The sequence below is a fragment of the Dermacentor albipictus genome, chromosome 1 (assembly GCF_038994185.2).
Source record: "Dermacentor albipictus isolate Rhodes 1998 colony chromosome 1, USDA_Dalb.pri_finalv2, whole genome shotgun sequence".
Taxonomy (NCBI): domain Eukaryota; kingdom Metazoa; phylum Arthropoda; class Arachnida; order Ixodida; family Ixodidae; genus Dermacentor; species Dermacentor albipictus.
In genome coordinates this window covers 400,899,080-400,926,639 of record NC_091821.1, presented here as the reverse complement: position 1 = coordinate 400,926,639, position 27,560 = coordinate 400,899,080, and the positions used below count along the sequence as shown (strand labels likewise).

The 27,560-nt window shown below is 48.6% G+C and overlaps 1 protein-coding gene across 1 annotated transcript in view; it reads left to right on the top strand.

Annotated features, from left to right (window-relative positions):
- Window positions 1-27,560, top strand: part of LOC135918754 (uncharacterized) — a 58,366-nt gene that overhangs the window by 16,118 nt on the left and 14,688 nt on the right. The window contains exons 5-18 of the mRNA XM_065452429.2: window positions 2,962-3,098; window positions 6,686-7,003; window positions 8,479-8,655; window positions 8,792-8,885; window positions 10,601-10,725; window positions 13,032-13,160; window positions 13,681-13,778; window positions 16,046-16,106; window positions 17,163-17,405; window positions 19,241-19,400; window positions 22,248-22,378; window positions 23,803-24,114; window positions 24,336-24,605; window positions 25,246-25,326. Of these exons, the coding sequence (XP_065308501.1) occupies window positions 2,962-3,098; window positions 6,686-7,003; window positions 8,479-8,655; window positions 8,792-8,885; window positions 10,601-10,725; window positions 13,032-13,160; window positions 13,681-13,778; window positions 16,046-16,106; window positions 17,163-17,405; window positions 19,241-19,400; window positions 22,248-22,378; window positions 23,803-24,114; window positions 24,336-24,605; window positions 25,246-25,326 (2,336 nt within the window). The remainder of the gene's footprint in view (window positions 1-2,961; window positions 3,099-6,685; window positions 7,004-8,478; window positions 8,656-8,791; window positions 8,886-10,600; window positions 10,726-13,031; window positions 13,161-13,680; window positions 13,779-16,045; window positions 16,107-17,162; window positions 17,406-19,240; window positions 19,401-22,247; window positions 22,379-23,802; window positions 24,115-24,335; window positions 24,606-25,245; window positions 25,327-27,560) is intronic.

Below are 27,560 nucleotides of genomic sequence, written 5' to 3'. Positions count from 1 at the left end.
TTTTGAACTTTCGCTGCAGCGGAAGTGTGCACCTCGTGAGCACACATTTTAGTGCGCCCTACGAAAAAGAGGAAATGCAGGCCCTTTGCTTGTTCGACTGCTAGATCCACGTTTACCTTCATAATCGACAGTTCACCAAGTCGGCGATACAGTGCATTCCCTCCGCTTACACACAACTGAAATGGTCGTTCTCCGTGAGAATGTACCGTATCGCGTAATTCGAAAATCCTCGCAGGTGAGACTGCATATTCTGAAGACAGTTACTGCCACGAAAGCAATAGCCGGCGCACATTATTTTGGATGCGTCAGTCGTGTCAGTGCTTTGAAGCCATAGAGTATGGCAACTACGAAAGTTTTGAGTATGCAATTAAAATATGGGGACCCCGTCCGTCAGGGAGGCCACGAAAATTGTAGACCATTTTGAACGGCAGCAGACGTGGCTATCAGCGTTCGCCTTAGCCCGATGCCTCCATCCAAACTCTGTACATAGCCAAGCCTGTTTCGAGGAGCACACACGCTCTTACATTCTATCACACCGGTACCCTGTGTGATTCGACGCTTGGACAAGTGTGCCTCAGGATGAGTGGTGAATTCGGGGGCTGGCGCGAAATCGAAGTATGTGCTACTAAAAACTTTCCTTCTCGCGCTAAGCTGTGTTGCGGCGGTGATGTCAGCACGTGAAGTTTGAACGTTGGTTGCCCATTGGACACAAAGTTACACACGCTGTAGGGGTTGGGGACGGACTTCGGGATGAAAAAAAACTTGGGAGGGTTTATTTTACATTATTTACAGTGAGGTGAGAGTCAAGTAACAGTCGTACAGTCATTACGGGCTGGCAGCAACTCGGACGCTGCGGCCCGCGGCAAGAAGTTCGAGAGAGGTGAATCAGGGAATGCTCTGGTATCTCTGGCATCCTCTGCTGCTCCCGGTCTGCGTCTTTTAAACCCTTCGAGGCCTGGAAGACGTGTCATGTTCGGCCAATGGGAGAGTCCGCTCAGATGACGCCATTTTCGGCCAATGGTAGGCGCCCGTGCGGCGGTGTCACACCCGGCGGCTCCCTGCGGTCTTGCCTTGCTGACTTGCAATGCGCTCTTCAAAGGCGGATGGGGGGGACGCTTGGGCCCCACTTGTCCGAGGGCCCCCTACTCCCGGCGGTACGGCCCCGCTGGCTTGCAAATGCCCTCTTCAAAGGCGGCTGGTGCGTCGCTGCCAGGCCTTCCCGGTACATCACAGCCGTCTGGCTTCGGGACTCACGTTACCTGGAACAGTGCCGGGCTATCCCCTCGCTTTCTGGAAGGGTCAAGCATTGAATAGCTCCACCGGCGGCGTACGAAGTGGGGGCCTTCAACTTGTTTGCACGTGCGCTCCTCTGGAATGTGCTTTCCGTGTTTCTGCGCTTCTCAATTAGCTGTGCTGCGATTCGATGTGGTCTGGGGAACTCGAAGTAGGCACAGAAAACAGCCCCATATCTAACAACGCATACATGAAGACACACTAGCGGATACAAGCCTCCTTAGATGTAGAGCTGCATTCTGCTCGGAAGGCTGATCTCCGAAATTGGGGCGCGTACGCGTCGTTACAGCCACAAAAGGAACCATGGGCGTCTTACATATATAAAAAATATGTTAAGAAAAATGCATCCGCGATGCTTCACTTTCCTTGTATTTATTTAGAACTACATTCTAGAGTCCGTCTTTTGCGATTGTGTGTAGCACATCAAATCAAATCAAACTTATTTCGCGTCACAACGATTAGAGAGGCGCATAGAAAAAGTCTCTACAAAGGCTAGGCTACAGGTCTGTGCTCCTTATATGCATACGGTTGGCATTTTGTGCTACATACATAAAAAGCAGTAATTAAACATGACGGCAAGAAAAGGTTGGAAAACTAAACAAAGGTGCGCGTGCGACTTTCTTTCGTACTATAGTGCTCGGGCTAACGCTTGTACACGTTGGTCGATCTTTCATGTTTGTGTGTGGTTTCGCGTCCGTCCCTCTGTACCTATGTAGCGGTATCTTTGTAGAGTAAAAGCTCGTTAATTCGAACCGCAAGGGGAAGCCGCTTCAGTTGGAATTAACGAAAGTTCGAACTAACGAAAGTGAAGGAGAGCAACAGTACACTGCGATTTGGAAGCAGTAGGGCATGTCAGGAATTTGGCGTGTCAGAAAGTGACGGCGTGTGCCGCGGGCACACGCCATCTTCAAGTCGAAGCTCTGGGTCCGACTGTGCCACACCACCGATGTCCACCGACACGAACGTTAGCCGAGGCTTAACACCATCACAATGAATCGCGACGGCCGATACCTCCTAAGCGGAAAACAGAGGTACACAACCGATGAAGACTGCCGAGCCAAAGACGCCGAACATGTGAAGGTGGCGAAGGCCCTGATTCGTTGGTTCTTGATTGCAAGCGCAGCTGCGACGTACTTGATTCGCTGTGTTTTGGCGCTTGCCGTGCCATCTCCGCACAACATTAGCAGCTGTACAAGATTTGCAAAGCCTCCGAGATTCGCAACGGGCAAGAAGTCTCGGAGGTTACGTAGAACGGAGAGGCGGCAGCCGCCGCTGCCTTCTGGCTGACCCCGCGTCGGTTAGATTTTTTCCCGATTTTGCCTTCTCTCGCCGTTCTCTCCGTTTAGGAGGCAATACAGCCTTGTGTGTAGGCAGTAGGCGCGTTTCTCTGGCCGTGTGCCAGGCGAGCGTAGTTCGAATTATCCGTGAGGGAACCTTCTCGCGTTCGAATTAACGGACTTTTTTATACATAGACTTCTGTGGAGCTTGGCCGAACCAAATCGTGCAGTTCGAATTATCCATAAATTCGAATTATTGAAGTTCGAATTAACGAGCTTTCACTGTACTATAAAGTGAAAGCCAAAGATAAATTGCAGCGTTAACTCAGTGCTGTGTCAGCTAGTAACTAGCCAGCGTCATTAGGGTTGTGACGCCCTCCTTGCCTGGCAGATCCGGTCCTGGCTCCCCGAGCCCCCGCCGACCAGAGCGGCCTTATTCGTCTGGGCGTGCATCGCATCTGGTACCCTGGCGGCCAGGTGCCGATCGAGGTCAAGCTCAAGCCGAGGGATGACTCGCGGTCGTACGTGGTAAGCTACCGCGCTTGGTCAGTGCACGATGACACCTATTGGGAGAAGACGGAAGATAAAATTTGCAGTATTCATTAAAAAGGAGCATTGCACGTTATCTTCAATCGCTACAAGTCTCGTTCATCTATAACAGAGCTTTGTCGCTTAACCAGCTGGCCGCCTTAAGCGCACGAAGAAAGGTCAACAGGTTGAAGACTGTCTATTTTTTTTTTTTTCATGTTCGCAAATGGTCACATTAGCCTATTAACGAATACGTATATCAGCCATATTCCTAGCAAACGCTGGTCAACAAGATGTTCCAGGAATAGTTTTGCTGCAGGGTTATAGGTGAAATACGTTTTTTTTTTCTTGTACTTTTCCTTCTCTCTTTTCGCGGACAGTTGCCCAATGGAATCAACTGCCTGTTGATATTGTAAACGTGGGTACTACGGGTGAACTTAAGCCTAGAATTGGATATGTATTCCTCAGAGCGGATACGGGGGAAAATGTCGAATTTTTTTATTGTTCTCTTTTTTCTGCCTTTTCATCCCAAGTGTCTGACTTCGGCTTGTTTACTATGCACAAGTTACACTTATTCACGCTGATTCATCGCTATGCTCAGGTATGGCTGTGTTTTTCATTGCTTTTGTTAAATCGTTTCTTGCTTTCCTTGCGATAACATTGTCGGTGTATTTTAATTTCTTTTCTTTTGTGTAATAATGCAACAGCCGTCTTGGCCCCTGAGTATGCGACCGGCAGTTCCTTCTTAAATATAAGCAAATAACTAAATAAAATGTGAGAAAGAACCAGTAGTCTCGTGGCAGTCACCGTTGTCATGGCGGGCGTCTTACCCTGTTCAAAAACTGTATGCCCCGCATTCCCTGCATCCGATAATCCGGAATGATCTGATTGAATTCTATGTAAACCTACTATGATCGTGTGATGTTATTAGATTTTGGGTATGCCGTTTTTTTTTCTCTCTATCTCTCTCTCTCTCTCTTCGTGTTGTGGCTACTTCGTATACTAGTTCGGCTGCCTATGTTTCTTTCTCTATCGATAGACATTGCAGCGTTTCATTGTGAACGAAACTGACCACTATGATCACACTACCACGATCGTAGAAGAGAATAAAATGCTTATCGCCCCTGTCATTGAACAGCATAGTAAGGTAGGCACCCTATAGTGATATGAGTGGGCACCCACTCGTCTTATTGTGGCTCGCCTGCAGTAAAAACAAAAAAAAGAAGAGCTGCAGTGACGATCTTTAAAGTTTGGTCTGGGGACGAAACAAGAGTTTACAATTTGAATTCAGCATTTGTGACTTATCAAACAGTAAGTACATATAGGACAAGTAACAAAAAACCAGTGTCTAATCGGCGTAATGAGAGTTTAAAGAAAATTATGTGCACTCGTTGGTTGGATCAGTTGACGCAGGGAAATGTAGCTTGGATGTCTTAGCAATGTTTCTTCATTCCCTGTAGTAAACTTGATTATTACGAGGTCGACGATAGTAATTTCTCAATCGTCATTACCTGATACTTATTCAAAACGAGTTAGAGAATTGTGTGGCGTGGGCGCGTCATTACTTCGCTGCAGTGGCATTTAGAGCAATTCTTGTGCGCTTCAGTGTAGCAATACGAACCTATATGAATCTAGATGACAGTGTGATGGCGAAGACGTATTTGTCCTGGTGTAATGCAACGGGGGACAAAAACAACGTAGACAAAAAAAGGTCAGTTTGACTCGACAGGCGAAGCATTGAGTGCGATAGCAAATTATCAGGCAGCTATATATGCGAAGTAAGTTTAGTCATTTTATCAGCTGCATAAACTGCTGCAAACATTCACTTACTGACTAAATTAGCCAGCATGTTGTCATGCGCGCACTGGCAAACACGAACACATCTCGCTCGTTGACGGCGGACACTCGCTGTCAGAATGCTAGCATGATAAAGAGCGGCAACAGCGGCGAGCAAATTCCCATTCGTGCTGCCTCCCGCTCCAACGAGAGCTAGGCGCGTGAGAAAACAGCGCACGCGAAGCCATCAGCTATCTCAGGCTAGCCTTCGAACCCAGCGCAGATTGCCTCGAAGATATGACGCACGCGGCCGCGCTCAAGCGTCACACTTGAAGAGAAGAGGAGATGCACACTAACCTGCCCCTTCCCCACTCGCCTCCTATCGTGCGCAAATTTCCCCATTTCCCCCCTTTGCGCGCAAAAGAAGACCGCGCGCACACTCCCCGCCTTCCTTCCTTGCGAGCGCAAGAAGACACCAACGCATCAAGCCGCCGTCCTTCTCGGCTCGCCCTCGCAAGCTTTCCCTCGCGCCTACAGCATTTGACGGAACATCACGGCGTCGGCGGAAACGTTCCTGGAGTGTCCATACATTTGCTATCGCAAGAAAGTTAAGCATGTTCACCCGAAGGGCGACACGGCCATGCGATAGCGAGCTTCAGTGTTGCTATGAATACGATGGGGCGACGTGTTGGCGTGGCAGAGCACGCAGTACAACTGCTTCTGCGCAACAAATACAGCGCCCCAGAAGTTATTTAGGCGTCGAAGTACCCACAGTATGCATCGACAGTACCGCACCTCTACGCTGACGTAGCGGACCTGGTGTTACTCCGAGGCACCATACGCTGATGTGAGGAGGGGCGGCCCACCTCAACGGTGCACGAGATGCTACCAAAAGAAAAACGGTTAACATCTATTGCTTGAAGTGTACCACTTGTGGTATGCACGCAGCTGCTCAGTGGGAACGCTCGTGTTTGCGCGCGCAACGCTCATTCCAGCAACGGAAGGCACAGCGCGCTGCTCTGCAGGGGCGAGATCGCCCAAGCACCGCCGCCGAGCGTCTCGCTTTCCGAACGTTCACTCGTGCTGTTGTGATTGGCCGGCGCCACGCATTCGCCAGCGGTCGTTCGCACGGCAAGGCGGGAGCGAAAATGGAACAGCGCCTATACTCAATGCGTTACGGCAAAGCCAACGTTAGGAAAGCGAGATGCTTGCGCGATTTCGCCCCCTGCCTTTGATTGGGCGAAACGCGAGGGATTGAGTGAAGGCGTTAAGGTTAAGGTAAGCGACAGGTGCTGGTTTGGTGCGCGAGACATGCCAACCGCTTAGCGCGTCTCACGGATCCCTGGATATCTTCTAACCCTCCACATGCGAGCCGCGTGGGCCTTCGCCGATACCTTGGCAGCGTGGCGGTGCGGATGGCGAGAACGAGCCTGCCCATATAACATATACCGCAATAATATTTTAGGCCATTCATTAGCTAAATTTGAGCCTACTTATTGCAAAAGTGAATCACAAAGGTAGTATTCACGAAAATTCAATAGGTCGCCGACGAGTAAATGAAGATGGCAGGAGAATAAAAATTGCTGTCGGCGAGCTGAGCTCGTTATGGTGACGGGCCGTTATTGCCAGAAAAGCGCGCACGAATCGAGCCTGTCCATTGCACTGGAAGGGGCTAAATGACCCGACATAGTTCGAGTAAGCGTACTATTCTATATTTATTTTATTCCATTCTACTGGAAAACAGGCCGCAGGATAGTCGATTTCAAACAGAATGTTCCAGAGACAGCCGTTTTCGGTTCCCGCACTTGCAGGTGGTGATCGCGAAGACGGTACCGGACTTGAATAACATGACAAAGGGAGGCGCAGGGGACGCGCGTCCAGGAGGCCGTCCGGAAGCCGCCGGTGGTCGTGGTGCTGTGGCGGTACCGCGAACCCAATCCATGTACACGTACCGCGTGCCAGCCCCGTACCTGCCCAAAGAGCCGCGTCACCTGTTCGTCACGGTCCTCATGCTGTCGCCCGGACCTGGCGTCGACCTGCGCGTCTACCGGCGTTACAAGCTGATCGCCGTCATCGGGGACTGCCGCTTCCTGGAGGAAGAGGAGTACGACAAGTCGCCCAATTGCAAGGTGCGCGATACGCCATTCTCCTGACGCATGCTGCAGGCTTCAGAAGCCTTAACGGGCTCCTCACCGGACGTCGTCGGAAAGTTAAGCGATACGCTAGCAGTTGTAAAGGTTCTTGCGGTGAAGATTCTGCCACAATAACTTTTAACAAGAGTTCCGTAGTAGCCGAATTAGAGGCAAACGAAATGTCGTAAAGCAACGGCGAGAAAACGTGAGCTACCCTCTCCACACCACAGAGGCTCTTTTCCGTAGCTTTGACCAACGCTTTCAACAGTGATGGTGCTAGAATTATTTTTCTTTTTTTTTCTCTTGAGCCGAGCATGATTCTCCATTAGCGTTGAGGGAGGGGGTGGGGGTGCAGGAGGGCATTGAATCGCTTGACATTCCGTGGGGCGATGGCAAGGCAGAAATAAATATCGGGGGGTCGGCCGCCGCCCCTCGCCCCCCTTTTTGAGCCGCCCTTAGTTTGCAAACGACATTGCATAACCCTATTACTGATCTACTTTCTGGCTTTTCTTGCTAATATGATGGGCGGCTGGGAGAGCCCTTCCACTAGTGCGCCTTCCCGTAAACACCAAAAGTGACTCATGTCAATATTATATTATGTTGCCATGAATCTTGACGTGAATTGAAACAAAAGCCAGAGAGGTCTTTCAATGTGGCTTTATTGAGAATATTTCTATAATGGTATTAGCATTCTTTGGGTACTTTTTACCCCGTTTGCGTTATGTCTTCGTATATCTAAGTATCTATGTCTGCGCTTAAACTCTTTCCTGCCTAACATCTTTCCTGCCACATTGGGTCACCGTGTTGTCTATAGTCACATGGATGCAGCGTGTAGCTGCTGTGCTGAGGGAACCGCGTTGAAGACTAGCCGCTGGACCAAATTTGGTCACTGGGTACGTGGTGCTCTTCAATGAACCTCTTTAATACCAACTTGGTTCACAGAGTATGTGCCTCTATGTACGCGCCACTGTTCAATGAAGAAAACAATAAAAAGTTTGCCTGGGCAGGGCGCAAACGAACGAAAAGATTTTTTGAATATATATTCACACACGCGCCACGCGCTGACTTCATGGCGGCGCCGCCAGATGGCGCATCATGTGCAGAGTGAAGCGTGAGAGACGAACCCTGCTGCACACCCGCCTAATACATGACGCTTCTCTGCGGCGGCAATACGGTGTGTCGCTGCCATGCTTCAGTGTTAATCGCACTAACGTCGCCACTCGTCGTGAGATGGTTTCCGCCGAGGTTCTTTCTCTATGTCTATCTTTCTTTCCTTTCTTCTTTTATTTTGTTTGTTTGTGTGGACGGTCCACCGCCTACTAAACGTCTCTTAGATAACAACTATCGCCTGAAGAAGAGGCGACGCATTACATGGAGGAATGCTTTAAGTCCACAACGTTTGTAGTAACGCAGCACTCGGCATAGCTTGAACGCGTGCGACAGTGGTTAATGAAGGATGCGCGCTCTCGCAGAGTGCCATGGTGGCGGGTCGCACCGAGGTGTTGTGCGTGTGCAAGGAGGACGTGAGCACGACCAAGCAGCGTCCGGCACCGCCCGTGGCGGCGTTCACCACGCCCACGACACCGAGGCTGCAGCTGCGCGAGAAGTTCAAGCCGCGCAAGACGTTAGAGAGAAGGCTCTTCCAGCTGGTACGCATGCGCCGTGTCACTACCGACGTGCATGCATTCGCCTGAACGCGCAGAGGCTTTCTCTTTTTTTTTTACCAGCCTCACATGCTCTGTTGGTGTCATCTCTAGTTTTCACGCGGGTTTCGTTTCGCGCCAGCCAACCCTGACGCCCATCAGCAACTGTACGCTGGCCCAGAGGACCTACTTCCACAGGCTGCTCCAAAGGGAATATCCACTGGACAACATAACCGGTAGGCACTTGACGTCACATAGGCAGCACGGAGGCGGTTACAACGTCTTCGTTTCAACATTGGCCTCAGGCACTGCATGCCTGTTAAGATTTATTGCGTACAAGATATATAATCTATGCCAGACTCGATGATGTAAGAGAGAATCGACTTAGGGTGAGAATCGTAAAACCCATGCTCTAATGCCGTCTGGTTCACTGGGCCATACCTGTGGTCCAGGAACTTATGTCTTGTTCGGACGCGTCTGTCGCCGCCGGAGCATTCCGTACGCTGTCAGGATTGGAGGCTCAATCCCATCGCTCGTGATCCGTTGTCAAGATTGGAGTCCGGCATGAATTAGAAGGTAGCTGGCCCATGCCGTCGTCCAACTTATCTACGCTGAGGACGTTGATGAAGGGAAGAACTGCTTCTCATCGAGAACGAGGAATATGGGTTTATTTACAGTATTTATATCAGTCTAACGTGGCTGCTTGAGAAAAGTGCATCAGTCCAACATGACTGCTTAAGAAAAGTCTGTCAGTCCAACATGAGTGCTTAAGAAAAGTCTGTCGAGCGTTCGCACCACAGCAGTTTTTAAACACTCGGTGCTCCCGCGATACAAGGTGACGGGAACGTTCGTTTACTCATTCTAAACTCGCCGCCACCCCGCAGGACAGTTTACACACACAAAGACACCCACGGGCGAATGTCCGGAACCGACGTCAGAGGGGAGCCGTTCCGGGTAGCTCGGAGCCATTCTGGGTAGCTCGTTGTCCTGCGTCCCGGTCGGCGCGTGGGAAGCAACAAAAAACGGCTTTCCCGCGGCAGCTCGCGCACGCGTAGCAGATCAGGTCCGCGCTGGGGAGTTTGGGCACAATAGTTCGCCCGCCGAACTCATTCCGTCACAACGGCGATGAGGCTAGAGAATGGCGGCGGTTTCAGCACAAAGCCCGCTTCATCGAACGCATCCTAGCTGAAGCGACGGAGAGTGGGGGATGCGCGTCTTGTTCCTCGACACAAAGTCGTTTTAGTCACGCTCTGTCTAGAAATTCGCGGCGATGCTCCCGAGATGTTGCTTTCCCCAGTCGTAACTGGGTGGCAATCTTGCATTGCAGCTCGCCATTCTTAACAACGCGCAGCACATTTTTCGTTGTTCAGCGGAAACTACAGTACAGGCGGGAACCTGAAGAAACTACAGCACCGGAAGTTAAGCATACGCTTGCGCAGTGTTTACATATATTTGACATGAAGCCACAAAAAGGAAAGAAAAGAAGGCGTTGACTCTTGTGATTGTGCAAAGGGCAAATATTTTCGTGTAAGGAAACATACGCTAGTTTATGCAAACATGTGAGGTTAAAGTTCTTTGGACGCTCAATACAAGCATATCTCCAAAAATAGCTACAGCATTTCGCACCAAAATGTCCCCGAAAGGTCCCGTCTGCGAATGGACGTCTTTATTGAGGGGACGTAATGTACGTAACCAAGACTGCCTTAACGATGCATAAAATGCATTGTTAAGGAATGCATAAAAGTCCGAGTTCAGCTTTTTCACCTTTTCTCATTTTTTACGGTAACAACGAGCACACCGAGTTAAAACACCAGCAGTAAAATACGTCCTAGAAAGAGGAATACGTATAATCCACTTTCTTGAGCGTAGAATTGAACCTCGCGGTGCGGGGAGTGTCGCTGGGACTTCGTGAAACGAACGCATCCAGCAGTGTGGTGATGTCTGTGCGCAGCTGCCGAGCTGCTGGCCGTGCAGATCATGCAGGCGGAGAACATCCTCAACAACCAGACGCTGTACTGGACGTGCAACGCCTTCGCGCCGATCGACGAGGACCGCGTGATACTCGAGAAGGCGAAGGTACGCGCACTCGGACCGGGTCTCCCGTTTGCTCGCCACGGTGCACGAGGGGGGGGGGGGGGTGTTGCTCTGAGTCCCAGTGCACACACATTTACCCCCGATCATGATTTTCTATGGAAACTGCCCGCGGAAACTCTGGCACTGAAGTCTTTTTGGCTACAACGAATGTGTCCAATCTTTGTGCTTTGCGGCTTCGTATGTTATTGTAGCTTTATTACGCTTTATCTGTCTTTATTGGCCTACGTGTTCAAGCAACCGTGTCTTTGTAAATTTGTAAACGCGTGAAGGTAATACGACTCAGGTCACTTGCATAGTCATTGCGATTTGTTGCACTTATGACACAAGACTGTGTTGAATATGACGAATTGGCAAAGTCGCGAGGCCGTTTGAAGCCAGGATGAAGTTTAGGCAGATCAATATGCTGCCCTTTATTCTATTGCTGGCTTAACGGCCATTCCTAGCAGCTCCTGTAGACACTAGCGCCAGATTTTCGTCTAGCAACTTTTGTAGAAATAAAACGCTGTGGCGCCAAACGCAGCCCCCCGTATTGCCTTACAGTGCGGCAGTTTCGGAAGCCGCGGATCGGCGAGCCTTTGTGGCGTTACTATAGCTAGCATCGTGAACATTAAGCAAGAAATCCAATGAACGAAATAGCGCTATTGCTACCTGCACAAGATGCGGCCATAGTGTCGACTTGTTTGAGAACAGCGGAGTTAGTTCATGCGCGATCGTGGCTTGTCGTTCACTGCTCCACACCTCGTGCTATGTACGAAAAACGCAAGAACGAATTCAACCGCTTTGCTTTACTGGCACTTACAGCAGCGTGGCAGCGTGCGTATAGTCGGATACAACTTAAGTCTGCTGTGAAGCCCCGCCAACGGCCTCATAACCGCCAGCCACTGTTCCTCCGCGAGACTGCAAATAGTTCGTACTTCAAACTTTCCCCGCTACCTATAAATATGGCGGTAACCACAAAAATAAATGCATAAGTGCGTAATTTTGTACGTTTTCATTCGTCTATTATAGCTGAACGGTGAAAGCGTAATTCTTTATTCAACTAAAATTAAACGCATGCTTTGCCGCAACTACTTGTCAAGTTTCACTTCAGTTGGCGCTGAAGTTTCATGAGTAAAACGGGGTCAGCGGTGAAATTAACTGTACCGCGCACTTTTGAGGAGTGATATGCTCAGTCTCCATACACTTTGTCCATGTCTGGCGCACACCTAATTGCTTCCGCCGATGAAAAGACTTTTCAAGAATAGCAAACGCTCCGGAGGTATCAAGTACGACGCCATTTTGAAATGGTCGCATGACGACGATTTTGTTTGCTTCCGTGACTGGCTAGCCGAGTAACAACCCGGCGCGGTCCGTGTGCCTTGGTTGCCAACTGCTGTTTTTTTTAAGTTGTATCCTACTATAATCACTGGCGAAGGATCTGTTCCGAATTGTACTCATTATCTCGCCTCTCCCGTTAGATTTACGGTGCTCGGAAGATTTGGAACTACGACCGAAACATGAAATCGATTACGACTTTTCGATCTAAATCACCAGAAACACACATACGTTTGCACCCATAGAAGTTGAGCCAGAGCATGTGTAACCTTTCTTTAACATTACAACGTCGTACGCTGTGTAAAGAAAGAAAGAAAGAAAGAAAGAAAGAAAGAAAGAAAGAAAGAAAGAAAGAAAGAAGGAAAGAAAGAAAGAAAGAAAGAAAGAAAGAAAGAAAGAAAGAAAGAAAGAAAGAAAGAAAGAAAGATAATAATAATAATATATAGGGTTTTACGTGCCAAAACCACTTTCTGATTATGAGGCACGCCGTAGTGGAGGACTCCGGAAATTTTGACCACCTGGGGTTCTTTAACGTGCACCTAAATCTAAGTACACGGGTGTTTTCGCATTTCGCCCCCATCGAAATGCGGCCGCCGTGGCCGGGATTCGATCCCGCGACCTCGTGCTCAGCAGCCTAACACCATAGCCACTGAGAAGAAAGAAAGAAAGAAAGAAAGAAAGAAAGAAAGAAAGAAAGAAAGAAAGAAAGAAAGAAAGAAAGAAAGAAAGAAAGAAAGAAAGAAAGAAAGAAAGAAAGAAAGAAAGAAAGAAAGAAAGAAAGAAAGAAAGCGTGCAGTCCCACAAGTCAAGAAGCGGCGGCAATCTACTAGTCAACTGAACTTAGATAGTGAGTGTAGTCTATAGCAGCTGCATAAAGACTGCATGCGTTAGGAGAGCGAGATATCTCGTAAAGCGAGCCCGTGAACCCAGTGGACGGTGGGTGGGGGGCAAAAAGCGACTCCTCCTATCCATAGCTCAGGTCTCTCTCGATCCGGAGGCTGGAGGACATTCTCTCGAAGCACTACCAGGCGTGCCCCCTGGTGACCGCAGGAACAGTTCTCGCCATGCAGGGACCCGCCATCGAGGTCGACTTCCGAGTGCACGTGAGTGTGCTGCGCATCCTGCGCATGCGCCGATTCTCGAGGCCTCTCTCCTCTCTCTCTCTGCTGCCTGCCGGCATGTACAATGATATTTAACCATTACTAAGGAGACTGCGTCGTTTTGCTTGACGGGGCCCGTACAGCGAGAGAGGGGTTGTGATTGCTCCGCATTTCAAGCCGTTGAAGAAGGAGCGGAAGCAGCAGCGGAGGGGATGAGAGGCGATATTTGCATGCTGCCACCCCCGCTTCTGCTGAACGCCTCGAAATACTTTTTGCAGCCAAAATATTTCTGAAATCATGTCCTTCCTAGTGAAATGCGTTTGACGACATCGGTAAAAAGTGTTGCAAGGCCCCTTCAACGGCGTTATTGCGAACGTTGGTAAAATGCGAATCCTCGGGACAGGGGCAGTGTACATAAATGCCAAATCACTGTCGTCCTTGTAGTCGCATAAATCATCATGAATTACCTAAGCACAACGCCGAAGCGCACGCGACTGATTGCCGGCGTCGTCTCCCTGCGCAGGAGGCAGCGGTGAACACCCTCCGCACGAGCGTCCGCGTACTGTCAAGCCTGCCGACCAAGACGAGGCGTGTTATGCAAGAACTGCCCAACGTCATAAGGTCCGTCGGCACGGTTGAGGTGTCCACCGCTAGGGATACGCAGTACATTTTTTCCTATTTTTTTCCTAACAACTGTCATGCCAAAATCATGCCAGGAATGGAATCACCTACCGGATCCACTAGTCTGTATAACTAACACAGATAACTTCCGTAAGGCACTTACTAATATTATCTAGTATGCTTTGATATGAATGTATGACGAAGCAATTCCGTTTTCTCCTGAACAGTATTGTTGATAAGTTTTCTTTTTTATTATCTACCTAATCTGCAAACATTGTATATTGTATTATACTTTATTTTCTATCATTCTGTGCTTATTGTCTCACTCTAACCTGTCCTATACACCATGTATTTATATTTAATCTGTATTACTGAAGTTTTCCGTTTTTCTTTGTATAATTATATTTTTACCGCATTATGCTTTTTTTTGTGTCGCTCTCGAGTTATTTATACGTTGTACCATGCATTGTAATCTGATTAGTATTCGTGTTTCCTTTCTCCTTTCTTGCATACTTATCTGTATTTATTGGCCCCTCCCCTCTGTAATGCTTCATTGTAAGCCCTGAGGGTACTATAAATAAATAAATAAATATTCAGGTCCGTCGCCAGACGGCTGGTGGTGAGAGCCCACGACTTGGGAGTGGCATCTCGTTCGACGCCGCGGATGACGTAAACCTTTCAAAGTCAATGGGCGCGCTTTCTTTTGTTTCGCGAAGTCCATCAATAATAGCACAAGTGAATCAAGCATGAAACCAACAAGTCACGGATTGTATCGCAAAATGCGCGAGGACAACTTGGCGGCCGCTGTGGAAGTCAGCTTCAGTTCTCTAATAAGCTGCCGGTGAGAAGGCAACGGGATCTTACGATAGTTAAGCGGAGCATTTGGGCCGTTACGTTTAGACGAACTGGTAAGCCCTCATCGACAATCCACGAGGTTTAATATGTAAGAAAAAGAAAAACCTAGCTTCCTCGAAAATGTGTCCACCAAAATTTCGGGGAAGCTAGAAGCACCACCTGAACAAATGGTACACTGTCTGTTCGGTGCATCGAGAATTCTCGGAGCGCTTACTTTATACAACAAGCTCTTCGTTTAATCATTGTTCATTAAAGTATTGCAGCTTTCTGAAAAACTATACCGGATATCCGGCGAAATTTGATGCACCCGAGTTCAGGTTGAGGTTTGGTTATATACAATCGTGTCTGTTTTGGTCCTCCTGGGCAAAAAAAAAAAAAGATGGTTCATTAAACCATATTTGCCCTTGCTCACTTGGGGGCGTCATGAACTAATGTATTTCACTTAAAGGCCACTGCTGACTTCAACTAGTAAAACAGGCAATATGAAAATAGTAATTGTGGTTTCATTGTTACAAAAATTATCGCAAGAAGCGAGAATAAAAGGAGGCTATTTTTTCCCCCTGCAGCCTCACGAAGCCGACATACAGTAAAATCAAAGAAGGCATTGAGGAAACTAAAACTCTTTTTTTTTAATTTGAACTGTAGAAGTAATAAGGAACGGGGAAATGAATGAGGAGGAAAGGAAGACTTGCCGCCAGGGGGAACCACCTCATCCGCATTATGCATGCGATGCTCTATCATGCTCGGCTTGCTGCCATGCTCTCGTCTACGTCGTCAGGTATATGTGTATGGTACACCCTATCAACTTTTTAACCAGAACGTACGATCATCGACCGCCAATCTCTCCTTTTTTTCATTTTTTAGGACATTTCACGTGCTCACAAATTTCCGTTCTTTATTCACTGGCGGATGCGCGGGCTGCGGTAGCAGGAAGAAAAAAAAAGAATGAAAAGCGCATCGCAGCTGAAGAATCTTAGTCTACATCTATTCTTACGCCGGCTTTTCAGAAATAAGACTTGCGCGGATAACGCTGGCTCCTCCTAACGGGAATAGCGTAGCAGACGATGCCCATTACCTACCATGCACCCGCCGCGGTTGCTCAGTGGCTATGGTGTTAGGCTGTTGCGCACGAGGTCGCGGGATCGAATCCCGGCCACGGCGGCCGCATTTCGATGGGTGCGAAATGCGAAAACACCCGTGTACTTAGATTTAGGTGCGCGTTAAAGAACCCCAGGTGGTCGAAATTTCCGGAGTCCTCCACTACGGCGTGCCTCATAATCAGAAAATGGTTTTGGCACGTAAAACCCCATAATTAAATCATTAATTACCGATGCCCATGCGAGGGTCCTTGATAGCAGGCGGCCCAACTCTATCACATTTCCGCCTGCAAATATCGCGAATCTGCTCTGCAGGTCCGTTCTCAAAGGGGAATCCCTTATCCTGGCGCACAGGGGAAGCGTTGAGACCCGTGAGGTAAGCACGCCCAGCTGAGATTTCAGGTTGCACCGCTGTACGACCTCAGTTAACACTGAGACGTCTACAAGCTGTTGTGTCTGTGGAACGCTCGCTTTAAGGGCAGTTCGCAAAAACGTTCACAGGCCAACGAGCTTGGCAGTCCGAGGGGACTTCATGTAACCTGAAATTTCCTGGTCGTTTTTGCGATTTCAGGTTCCTTGAAGCGCTCCTGGACTTGCCAGCCCGGACGGCCCGGTCTAGCACGCATGGCCCGAGGTAAAGATCCACATTGCCTAACCGATAATCACCTACGCAAGCTCCTTCTCCTTTTTTTCTTTCTTTTTTTTTTGCTATTTGTCAGTACTCCAACGTTTGTCCCTTCAGTTCACGTGTCTGTTTTCAGTGGCGTTCTGATACGAAAAACATTGTGGTGTTTTCACATTTGTTTAACTGTTGACGTATAACGTGGATGAGAAAAGCGTGAGGTGCAGCCATAGTCGAAAGCACTAACGCGATTCCTAGGCAAGGGCTACGCATGCATTATACCGTGCGTCGCAGCTAGCGATAACCGAGCCGTTCAATGAAAAAAAATTACAAAACGGCAGCGCAAGATACGAGCATAAGACATGTGGTGTTTGGTCGTCAAACCTCTGACGACAAGAATACTGTCTTAAAATTGTATTTTGCACCACATTTTGAAAACGCATTTTGCTTTGAACAGACTGGCTAACATTAGCTAAGACAACCTCTAAAGTAGACGCACTTCTTTTTTCTCTCACTTCGATAGACGTCGTGTTTTAAGCACACTTGGCTATCCATTAACAATGAACCTGCCACATTTCTGCCATCTACATGTTATTAGATTGGTATAACTTACGATGGTTAATTGTTTCAAGCTGTCCCTGTGCAACGCGATTTTTTTTCTTGTACTTTGTGACGCAATTTAACGCAGAAAGGCGTTGACCGCCGAGTTTTCTACGCCTGCGCCTTGCGCGACCGCTTCAGCCGCTTGTCTTGTAGCAGAGCCCCGGTGCAGAGTACGGCGAATTCTCGTGCCGCGTAACCCCGTTGCAGCAAGTGTGCAACCTGTCGAGCGAGGCGATGGCCGTGATGGACGACACGGTGAACCTGGTGGTGCAAACGCAGCAGGGCGCCAGCGGCGACCGCGCCGTCTACATGGCCAGCGGCATCTCGCTCTGGTACTCGCGCGTCGACGTCGCCCAGATGCGGCGCAAGAGCACGCTCTACGTCAAGCCGAGGATAATGCTCACCTACGACAAGGCCATCTACGCATACTCGAAGTCCCTGTCCGTCGTCGTGAGTTGTTTTTGTCCCCCGACAAGTGAGTGAGTGAGTGAGTGAGTGAGTGAGTGAGTGAGTGAGTGAGTGAGTTACGAGTGAGTGAGGGAGTTAGCGAGTTAGCGAGTGAGTGAGTGAGTGAGTGAGTGAGTGAGTGAGTGAGTGAGTGAGTGAGTGAGTGAGTGAGTGAGTGAGTGAGTGAGTGAGTGAGTGAGTGAGTGAGTGAGTGAGTGAGTGAGTGAGTGAGTGAGTGAGTGGAGTTCTCTCGCTCGCTCGATCACTTTTTACTCGCATACTTGTCCATTGGTTGGTATACAGGGTGTCCCAACTATCATGTGCCAGGATTTAAAAATGTGCAAATGCCACGTAGCTGGTCAGAACCAAGGTAAGGTTGTTAACGTCGCTTGGAGATACTCAGATTCTTTGTTGCATTCCGCCTAACCACATAATTAGTCTTAATTGATTAAGCAATTTCTCAAATATTATAATTAGATGAAAAGTGTCAATGAGAGAATTGTAGTGCCACTGCTCTGGAACTTCATTACCAAATAACAAATAACGTTTTCTACTACTACTACTACTACTACTACTACTACTACTACTACTACTACTACTACTACTACTACTACTACTGAGTGGGTAAATGAGTGAGTAGAGTGAATGTTTTCTTCTCTTTCATATGCACATCTGTCTCTTTCGCTTGTCTCCTTGTAACCCGTCATCGCACTTTTTATTTTGTGCATGAAACTGTGCACCCGCATTTTTTCAATATATTCGCACCGAACCGCGACACGACGGTCGAAGGCAACAAGCGGCGTCTCTTCGCGGTCCTCACGCTCGGCACGACACGACGGTGCCTTGCGTCCCCGCATACTCATCCACTATGCCAGCTGGTCACTTTCAAGCAGTGCTTAAATGCATATGCTGTTCCCAGAACATCACTGTCTCCATTCGTTTAGGGCAGCTTCATTGCGCTGCATCACTGCCCATGCGGAAGCCCATCTCGTCGGGGGCGCGCCGTGCTAGAAAGCAGTCGCTCTAGGCAGGCGGAATCGCGAATCGTTGAAACCTGCAGAGCGTACTGCCGGCGCGCGCGATGCAAAAGGATCCCTCAGCAACGACGATCAGTGACGGCGCGTTTGAATGGTTAGAACATTGCGATAAATTAGCCAATTGATTTGTCATATCCTGCCATTCCTGCAAGTAAAAGCGTCACCGGAAACTCTAACGAATGGAACCACAAGAAAGCGAGGCAAAAGACAGACCCGTCTGTTAGCACCACTTTTACAAAAATTATTAATTTACCATCTTACCCATTCAATTACCTTGTTGAAAGGTGCAGCAGTCGCTCATTTCCGCAACTATCTGTCTTTGTAAAGGAACGACATCGCTTCATGATTGGAATTTGCCTTCTCCTAAGTTAGAACCATTCTTGTACGCAGCTTCCAGATTTCTCGTACCGTATGACTATCCTTTCAAGTTTCTCAGCTTGTACAGAACGTATTCGCGCGGCGTTTGTAACAGAAGTTTTAACAAGTATTGGGAGCTGGCAATATTTATGCTCGCACATGTAGAAAGCCCGTGGTTTCTCGAGCGAGAAATCTCCCGCTGTACTTGCTACTCGCGGTTTTCTTTCTTCTTTTTTTTCATTTTTGTTTCAAGAAAGCGACACCGACCTTCGGAGACAGGACATGACGCACACGCCGAAGAAAGCTGTAGCGACCACCAGCGAAGCTGGCGGTGTGGCTAGTCTTGGCTTAACGTCGCCTCGTACCTAACAGCCGCAGCGAAACAACCCGAGCTACCCCCGTCGCGGTGCGCTCATGCACAGCCCAAACGCTGCTGTTGCCCAGGTTACGGTGTACCAGAAGAACCCGTTCCACTGCGCCATGACCATCGGCCCGATCACCACGGACCTGGTGAGGCCGTACATCAGGGACGAGGCGACCGGCATGCGAATACGCGGCACCACCGACAGGAGGCGAACCATGCGGGTGGCGCTGCAGCCCGAAGGTAAGCGTCGCTCGGGGACCCAAAGATGGCGCCACTCTAGTGCTGCCAACTTCGAGCGTGGCGGTGCGTGCACTTTTTTTAGCTAATTATCTTATGACCCATATTTCAATTTACCAATTTAGCAGTTTTAATCTTTCCGTACCCTTTTTTCTTTCCCCAGTACCTGCGATACACTAGTGGTGCAGGTTGAGGCATTTCTTCACTTTGCTTCTCTCACTTCCTCCTCCTCCCTTTCCCCAGTGTAGGGTAGCCAACCGGGCTCAGTCCCGGTTAACCTCCCTACCTTTCGCTCATCATTTGCTCTCTCTCTCTAGCAGTGGACTCCGCAAGGCGGATCCACTTGGAACGAATTCTCAGGACGACACCAGTTTCGAGATATAAAATTCCCGAACTTTGCGGAGAAATGCATTGGCGTTCCAGTTAGTACTTGTGTGCTTTCAGTGCATGAAACGACGTTTCGTCAACAAATTAACTGGAACGCCAATGCATTTCTCCGCAAAGTTCGGGAATTTATACCTCGAAACTGGTGTCGTTCTGAGAATTCGCTCCAAGTGGATCCGCCTTGCGAACTCCACGGCGACAATTTGTAAATTGCAATATCGGCCATAATCTAATCAGTTAGAAACTTAATTAGCAATTTTTTATTAATTAGTCGATTTCGCATCTCAACTCTTTGTGCAAGTATTGCCCGCCGCTTCGAGTAGACCAGCTCATAAAGTAGAATTGTGATATCCGCCACAGGCAACTTTAAAAAAATTTTGAAAGCGTTCGATGAAACACCCTGTATCTACAATAGCTCAGACAGAACGGAACATTTCAGTTATAGCGTTTTCCAGTTGTGCGTTGCAGCCGGATGCAACGTTAGAACGACAGTGCTGGTTAATGTGTTGGACACACACACACACACACACACACACACACACACACACACACACACACACACACACACACACACACACACACACACACACACACACACACACACACACACACACACACACACTCGGAAGCCAGGATTTAAGTAACCTGTCTTTCTGAATAAGCATCTCTTATTTAACTTCATCAACTATTTAAAGTGAAGAAAAATATTCATTTTACATTTTGGCAGGTAATTTTTGTCATAAAATGTGCTAAAAGTGCTAGTCACTCTAGCCGTGATAATTAACTAATGAATCGCTGAATTGAGCATAGCTTTGTCATTTATGTAGCGTATTGTGGGACCTTTGTAATAAACTAGGATAAATGCAACGTGATAAATATTGAGGAAGTAATGGTCGAAAAACTCAGCGAAGTGAAGGAAATTGCCAATTGGCACCAAATTTATTTACAAAATGAGCTGCAAGTGCAACAATATTTCGTCAATTGCTTTTGTTCTAGTTCGTTGCACACATCTCTATGTAACGAATGAATATGCAAAATTGTGTATCAATATAGTCGTTGAAAAGCGTTTTCAAGGTTTGCGTAACATGTTGTGGAGGAAAATCTTGTTTGGAGAAAAACGTGAACAAATCTTCGAACCATGTGATAGATGTCAAAAACAACAGAGATGCCTGAGAGGCACCTGCTTAATAGCCGGAGGCCCCCATGAGATGCACTAGAGTCTCCTTTTATTCGTGGCGCTGCTCGACGACAACATAAAATGGGGAAAAAATATATCTTGAATAACGCTTATATAAAAGAAATAGTATAGATTCTCGGTTTCGCAATACCAGGGTATGAGTTGGAAAACTCACTGTAACTCTCAAACTAATGGTGATAGGAAGATAATTTCTTTTACATCATGTGGCGTAATGTTGGGAAATACATATAATGTAAAAAAGCAAGAGATCCAGAATATTGCCTTTTTGAAGGTGGCCTACCTTAGAGCGTTCTAAGATGACCATTTTCTTGTAGTCGCCTCCAGTGTGCCGAAGTCTCCTGCTAGTGCTCGAAATCTTGTGCGCACGCCTTTTCGACTGCTTTTAATGCGGAAGCATTATATGCCCCATGAAGCGGAAAATCCGGCGTGCGTTGTTATCATCCCACGGTACGAAAACTCTGGTGACCAAGTGATGACGTCACGCCCCCCTGCGCTGGACCTGCTCGCTCTGCGAAATCTCACGGTGAACAGCCACGGCGTCGGACGGACGCAGTGGCGCACACCCCAAAAAATAACAATCTGGCCCACTACCAAAATTTGATTAAGGGGGATTAAAGTGAATCAAGCCGGATTAAGGTGTACTAACGTGGATTAGAGGTGGATTATGGTAGATTAAGGTACATTAAAGTGTATCAGTGTAAATTAAGGTGGATTGAGGTATATTAAGGTTGGTGCAAATTTGAGCAAGGTGGAGTAAGGTCGAGTAAGGTGGACTTTTAATCTAAGATGATAACTCAGACAAGTACTAATGTTTTCGCATTCAAACTACGTAAGGATACACTTGAGCGACTGTCAATTTATTGCGCTTGCTAACTTGTCTTGGACTCTTGAAATTTCTTACTCACGATATTCAGACTTGATCGGATGGACTATAATGTGCAAGCATTCTACTCACAACCGCTCGCCATTTACGACGTATATATTTAACGTGGCAACGGACGCATGCCAGACTCATTATGTGTATACAGTGAACCCGTAAGGGTTCCGAAGCGCAATACGTTAACATTTCGACTTCCGCAGCGCCATTTTGAGATGGTCGACGATTACTGTTTATGCCTTTTATACGTCCCCGTTCTAAAGAAACGCAATGCTGCCAGTTCTTAGTTCTTTTCTGCCTACTTTTCGAGCAAGCTACATCTTTAGGTCCGGCGACGGCCCTTGACCAAACTCGTCCACACAGCCGTTCACTGCTTTTTTTCTGCACGCAGCGGTGCACGGCGACGAGTCCATGGCGAAACTCACGGCCAGCACCATGCTGATTGTCAAGTTCAAGCTTCCCAAAAGCGACGGCGCCATCGTAGTCAAGATTCACCCCGAGTTCATCAAGTACTTCTTCATGGTGCGCGCTCCCATAGTCGCAGCTTCGGGCGTTCCGAAACAGTTTCCCGAAGTCCAGATGTCACTTAGTTTAACGCTTAACCCCAAAGCCCCTGTCTGCAATCGTTGACATGTTGGTAGATGCTCTAGTAGGTCTGGCGATCTTAAGATTGTTTGGCGGCAGCAGTGTGTTTACCGAGAGGGGACATTTGCGAGATTTTTAATATAATATTCGCGCATATTTGGCAGATATGTATATCTAAAAGTAATTAGCGTGTTCTATAGTGGTTTCTAATTGTTAGTTCACTGAGACCTCTGCAAGAAAAATGTAGACACTGATTTCCAATTTCTCTCTTTCTTAAATTATACCTCCTGATTGAACTCAAACAGCACGTTTTGTTAAATCGCTAATATTTTTTTTTTTCAAGACGTACTCGATTAGCACTTCTGGCAGCTTAAATGTAAGCAAATAGCGACATCTTGCAGCCATATTGGGTTAAAAACGTGTTCCAATCATTTTGTCTAGCGAGAAAATGAAGGATAATACGTCGACGAGGATACCCGCGCAAACGTTGTAGTATTCTGTGGAAGTACTGATGAAACCAGAGGACAGATCCAGCCTACTGTGCACGGGCGGCACGTTAACTGGTGGTCGCGTTTACAATTTGAGCCCGTCGGAACCATGTCGATGGGCCTCATCTTGTGGTGGAGTCCTTACAGTACTTGGAGAAGGATATTGCAGAAGGATATTCTGTGGGTACTGAAGGATACTCCAGAAGCATGCAGTCCCTGTAGAAGGATGTTTCCTCTGCTAGAAACAAGAAATGATGCTTCGAGGACATCCTCGATTGTGAGCTTTCGCTGTTTTATCCTTTATTATCTCTGTTTCATAGAGCTGACGTTCACCATGTGTCGCTACTGTGTCTGCCTTAGCTTGACAAAGCGACCTTTCTTTGCAAGTGCAGAGTAAGCTACTCTTCTTCGCTTAATTTGTAACAATCCTTTTCATGTTTTCATCCTCCTTATCCTCCGTCGCGCCGAGCGACTGACCCTGAAGCGATAACAGCGGTGCAGATGGTCCAAACAGGTCGTTACAAAACTCATAACACACAGAAGTCTCGGTTTCAGTATCCTATACGTCTCCAACGGCGCGAGAAGGTTCACGTTTGATGCGACTGTTCACAGAGTCAATTCAAGACGGAGAACTCTGTGGGAAATTCCGGCGATAACAGCGGTGCAGATGGCCCAACAGGTTGTTACAAAACCTGCAACCCACGGCAGTCACGGTTCCAGTATCCTTTAAGTCTCCGACACCGCGAGAAGGTCCACATTTGATGCGACCGTTCACGGAGTCAATTCAAGACGGAGAACTCTGTGGGAAATTCCGGCTGGCTCGCTCATCGAATCCTGTTCTTTTTTTTTTTTTTACCGTCAACGGTGTCGCAGGCCTTCGTGCACACGGGCTCGGAGCCCAGCACCCGGGACTTGTCGCAGAGCCAGATGTACGTGCTGCACCCGCTCGCCAGCTTCGTGGTCGTCATGCCCGAGGACTACAAGGCGCGCGAGGGAGACGAGATGTACGTCACGTTCGTGCCGCTCGTCGAGCGGTCGGTCAAGGGGCTCAACTTCAAGGACGTCAAGTACCCCTTCTGGCACCGCAGCGACATGACCATATGGTACTCGGTGTCGGCCATGCACTGGTACTGCGTCAACAAGAGCCCCGACGGCGGCAGCTTCGGCATAGGCGAGGGCTGCGTGGTGAGCCCCCATTCCTTCACTGTTCTCCTCTCCTCTTGAAGTATAGCGATAGCCCTGCCACTCCGCTAATGCGCCTGGAGATTAAGATCGTCGGTGTTTTTAGTGCGCGCCGTGAGTAATAATAATGCAGACTTACCGACTCGCCCAGCTAGCTACCGTACTACTGTTGCAGACCACAGCCTCTCTGACGCGTGCGTTTCAAAGCGAGGCGTTCGCCGCAGTTCTCGAACGTGAGCCGGCTGGGCGAGATCATCTGCGAGTGCCACCAGAACGCGACGGCCATCGCGGGCACCTCGACCAAGGTGACGTTCTCGACGCACCTCAAGCCGCTGGAGAACGTGTCCACCGAGGCCGGCGGTCCCGGCGAGAAGGAGGAGCCCAACTTCTACTTCCTCCAGTACCTCATCCCCATCCTGCTGGCCGCCCTGTGGGTCAACTTTGTCGTGCTCTTCTACTGGACCATGAAGATAGCCGAGATAGACGAGCAGACGGTACGCACGCCCGCGGGCCTAGCCGGGGCTAAACTGCGCTAGCAAAAAAAAGAAAATTCTACTTACAAGATCGACACCACATGCGAGCGCAAAAATGCGCTGCGCCTGTGCTTTGTGCACGATGTGCTGGTATGTTATCCCACCGTCCAAATTCGGTGTCATTTGGAGCGACAGCCAGCGTTCAGATTTCGAGCCTTTTGTGAACTCTGAGTGGTAGTGACGTCATTGCTACAGTATCTTAAGCTGGCCTAAGCGCGCAGGCCAACGACAGACGAGCGGCCCGCCTCCCCCCCCCCCCTTTACCCCCCTGCAATAACGTCAAGCGCTGCCTTAACGCCTCTGGCGCTGCCCTTAGGACACCTTGGACAGCGTGTCGTAAATGGGCGGCACGCGCACAAGATTTTCATAGAATGTCTGTGGCTTTTTTTTCTAATTTCATGCTGAAATTTTCACTGTGGACAGACGGCGTTGTCTTTCAGCTTCGGTGTCTTTCTATAGTTTCCGTTTAAGCTCACCTACACGGTTGCATTATACAGAAAGGGACCAGTGCTGTTGAATTGCTAACGGCCGTGTTGGCATCGATGTCCGCGACATTAAACGAGTCACCTGTCCTCGCTTTTGTCCAATTTTCGCCCTACAGGGGGCAACGGCCATAGCGCCGGAAAACAAGGCAGGCAACAAGGAAGTCTACGTCTTGATATTCCAGACCAGTTACGTGCAGGTAAGCACTCGTGGTTCTGTTTCTCACTTTGCCATCCTCAGATGGCTCCTGCTAAGTCACGGAACGTGTACCACCTCTGGCAAAGCAGACTGTACCGCTATCATTGTTCAAGTGTAACCATGTGTTCGTCTGCTACTACTTTGTTTCAAAATGACCTCGCAAATGCATTTGTCAGTGCGGGAAAAACACAGAAGGGAAGGAAGGGTTATTTATTGTGTCTCTAAATTCAATAAAAAAAAGCTGAGCTGCCGGATTTTTTTTGTGCGTATAGCGGACATACGTTGGGGAGTGCGCTTTAATTTAAAAAAAAATATTGGAACGGTACATGAAAGGAAAGAGAACTAAATATGGAGTGCTGACTCGCATTTAATTTTTATTAAAAGGAAACGTCACCTAGTGTGTAAACATTTTGGCACGTTTAACTTCTTCACCAGTCTTTCCTACTTAACATTGCGCTGAACAACTCTGTACGCAAATCAAGCGGTGCAGCGATTCGCGAATAGGGGGTGCACTTTCGCGTACATGCTCCAATCGTACGCAGCCTTCGGGGCCGGATTTGGAACTCGTCCCACAGCAGCAGCAGTCGCGGAGCGCCCAAAGCCACTCTGCTACCCCGGATGGGTGCAAGTGTAGGGTTTCGGGTACCTTCTGTGACGTGTATAAAGAAGACTGCGCAAACGGGAGGCGTACTGCAAGATTACGGTCGTGATCTTTACTGTGCTCGATGTTCAGGAACCGCGTAGCGTGCGGTGGAGCGCGCTACCCGCCACGCTGCTCCGCACTCCCTTTTTCCACAATACCTCGCGCGGCTCTAGCCTCTAGTAAAACCCCTTAAACATCGTAAAGTAGCGACACTCTCCTCCTCCGCCTTCACTCCTCCTCGTTTCTCCTCTCTTTCGCGCTCCCTCCTCGACCGTGGCGCCACATACACTGCTCGAGCAAACGCAACGGCACCAGCATGCGCTCCTCGCCACTCCGTAGACGCTTCTCGAGCAAAAATGGCGCTGAAACAAGGCGCGAGGGCCCACGTGATGCTATTAGGCCAATAGCGACGCGGCGGCGTCCTCGGCTAGAGCGCGCGAGGAGGAGGCGGCATTCTTCAAAGCGTGGCACTGCTTTACGAAGTTTAAGGGGTTTTAGCCTCTAGTGGTTAGACGCAAGGCATTGTGGGAGAAAGGAAGCGCCGGGGCGCGCGCCGGCAGGCAAGGCGAATGTGCGAGGCTCCAGCGGCCGAGGCGGCCGGTGCTCCGACTTTCCCGGTTGCCTTGCGGGTGCCGCTGACGGTGCATGCGCATTTCTGAGGAAGCCCATTGGAGGCGATCGACAGAAGATGCCATGATGCATCTTCCGCTGCATGAGCGATTGAGGCTGTACGCGGATCGCTTTATACTTTCCATTGAAAGGGGATGCTCGTTAGCACCGTGGTGTGTTTGGTTTCTCTGAATCTGCACAAATCTTTGTAGCAAAGCAAGCCTCCGCAAACTTCTACCAAGTATTGCTCACGCGGCTTTCTGAGGTATCTTTCTGTCATGATGTGCCAGTGCGTGCCTCATAACAAAAAAAAAATTACCGCGACGGTGCGTTTTTTTTTTTTTAACAATAGGATGCGGACTGCTCGCCACTCTCATCCGTTTGGTGCGACTGGCCGGTGTATTTGAGCGTTGTTCACTGCAAGCCACATACAGACCTCAACAGCGCAACAATCGGTTCGCCTCGTGTGAAGCATTGTTCACGTTAGAAACTTCCACCCGCAGAGCTCAGAAATCTCACGATCGCTGTCTTTTTTATTGAATTTTGTTGCCTGTACGTAGGGTGGCAGAATTGAGGAAGGAACCTAAAGTGTACGCGCTCTTTACAACATTCCGTAGTGCTTTCTGAGAAATAAAAGTTGCTGTCTAAAAGAGGAAACTGTCCTCGAAGAACAAAGATTTCTTCATCAATTTATGTTTTGCCTAAACAGCGGGTGAAACGATACCATTGGATAGCATCGCAAAATTTGCCGCCTTTTCGCGGGTTGTAACATTTCTTCTGCTGGAAGATCCTAAGAAAGTTACCGGTTTGAATCTTCAATATATCGGAGTGTTAGCTTCTTAGCGAGTGTATAATCAAACTTGGTCCACAACGTCATATGATTCAGCTTCGGGAATACAGGCGCAGTATCGGCAGCAGTTGTGCACGTCAATTTCTTGAGTGCGAAGCTTGCACTTTCACTAACTTTGATTCGCGTCCTCTTT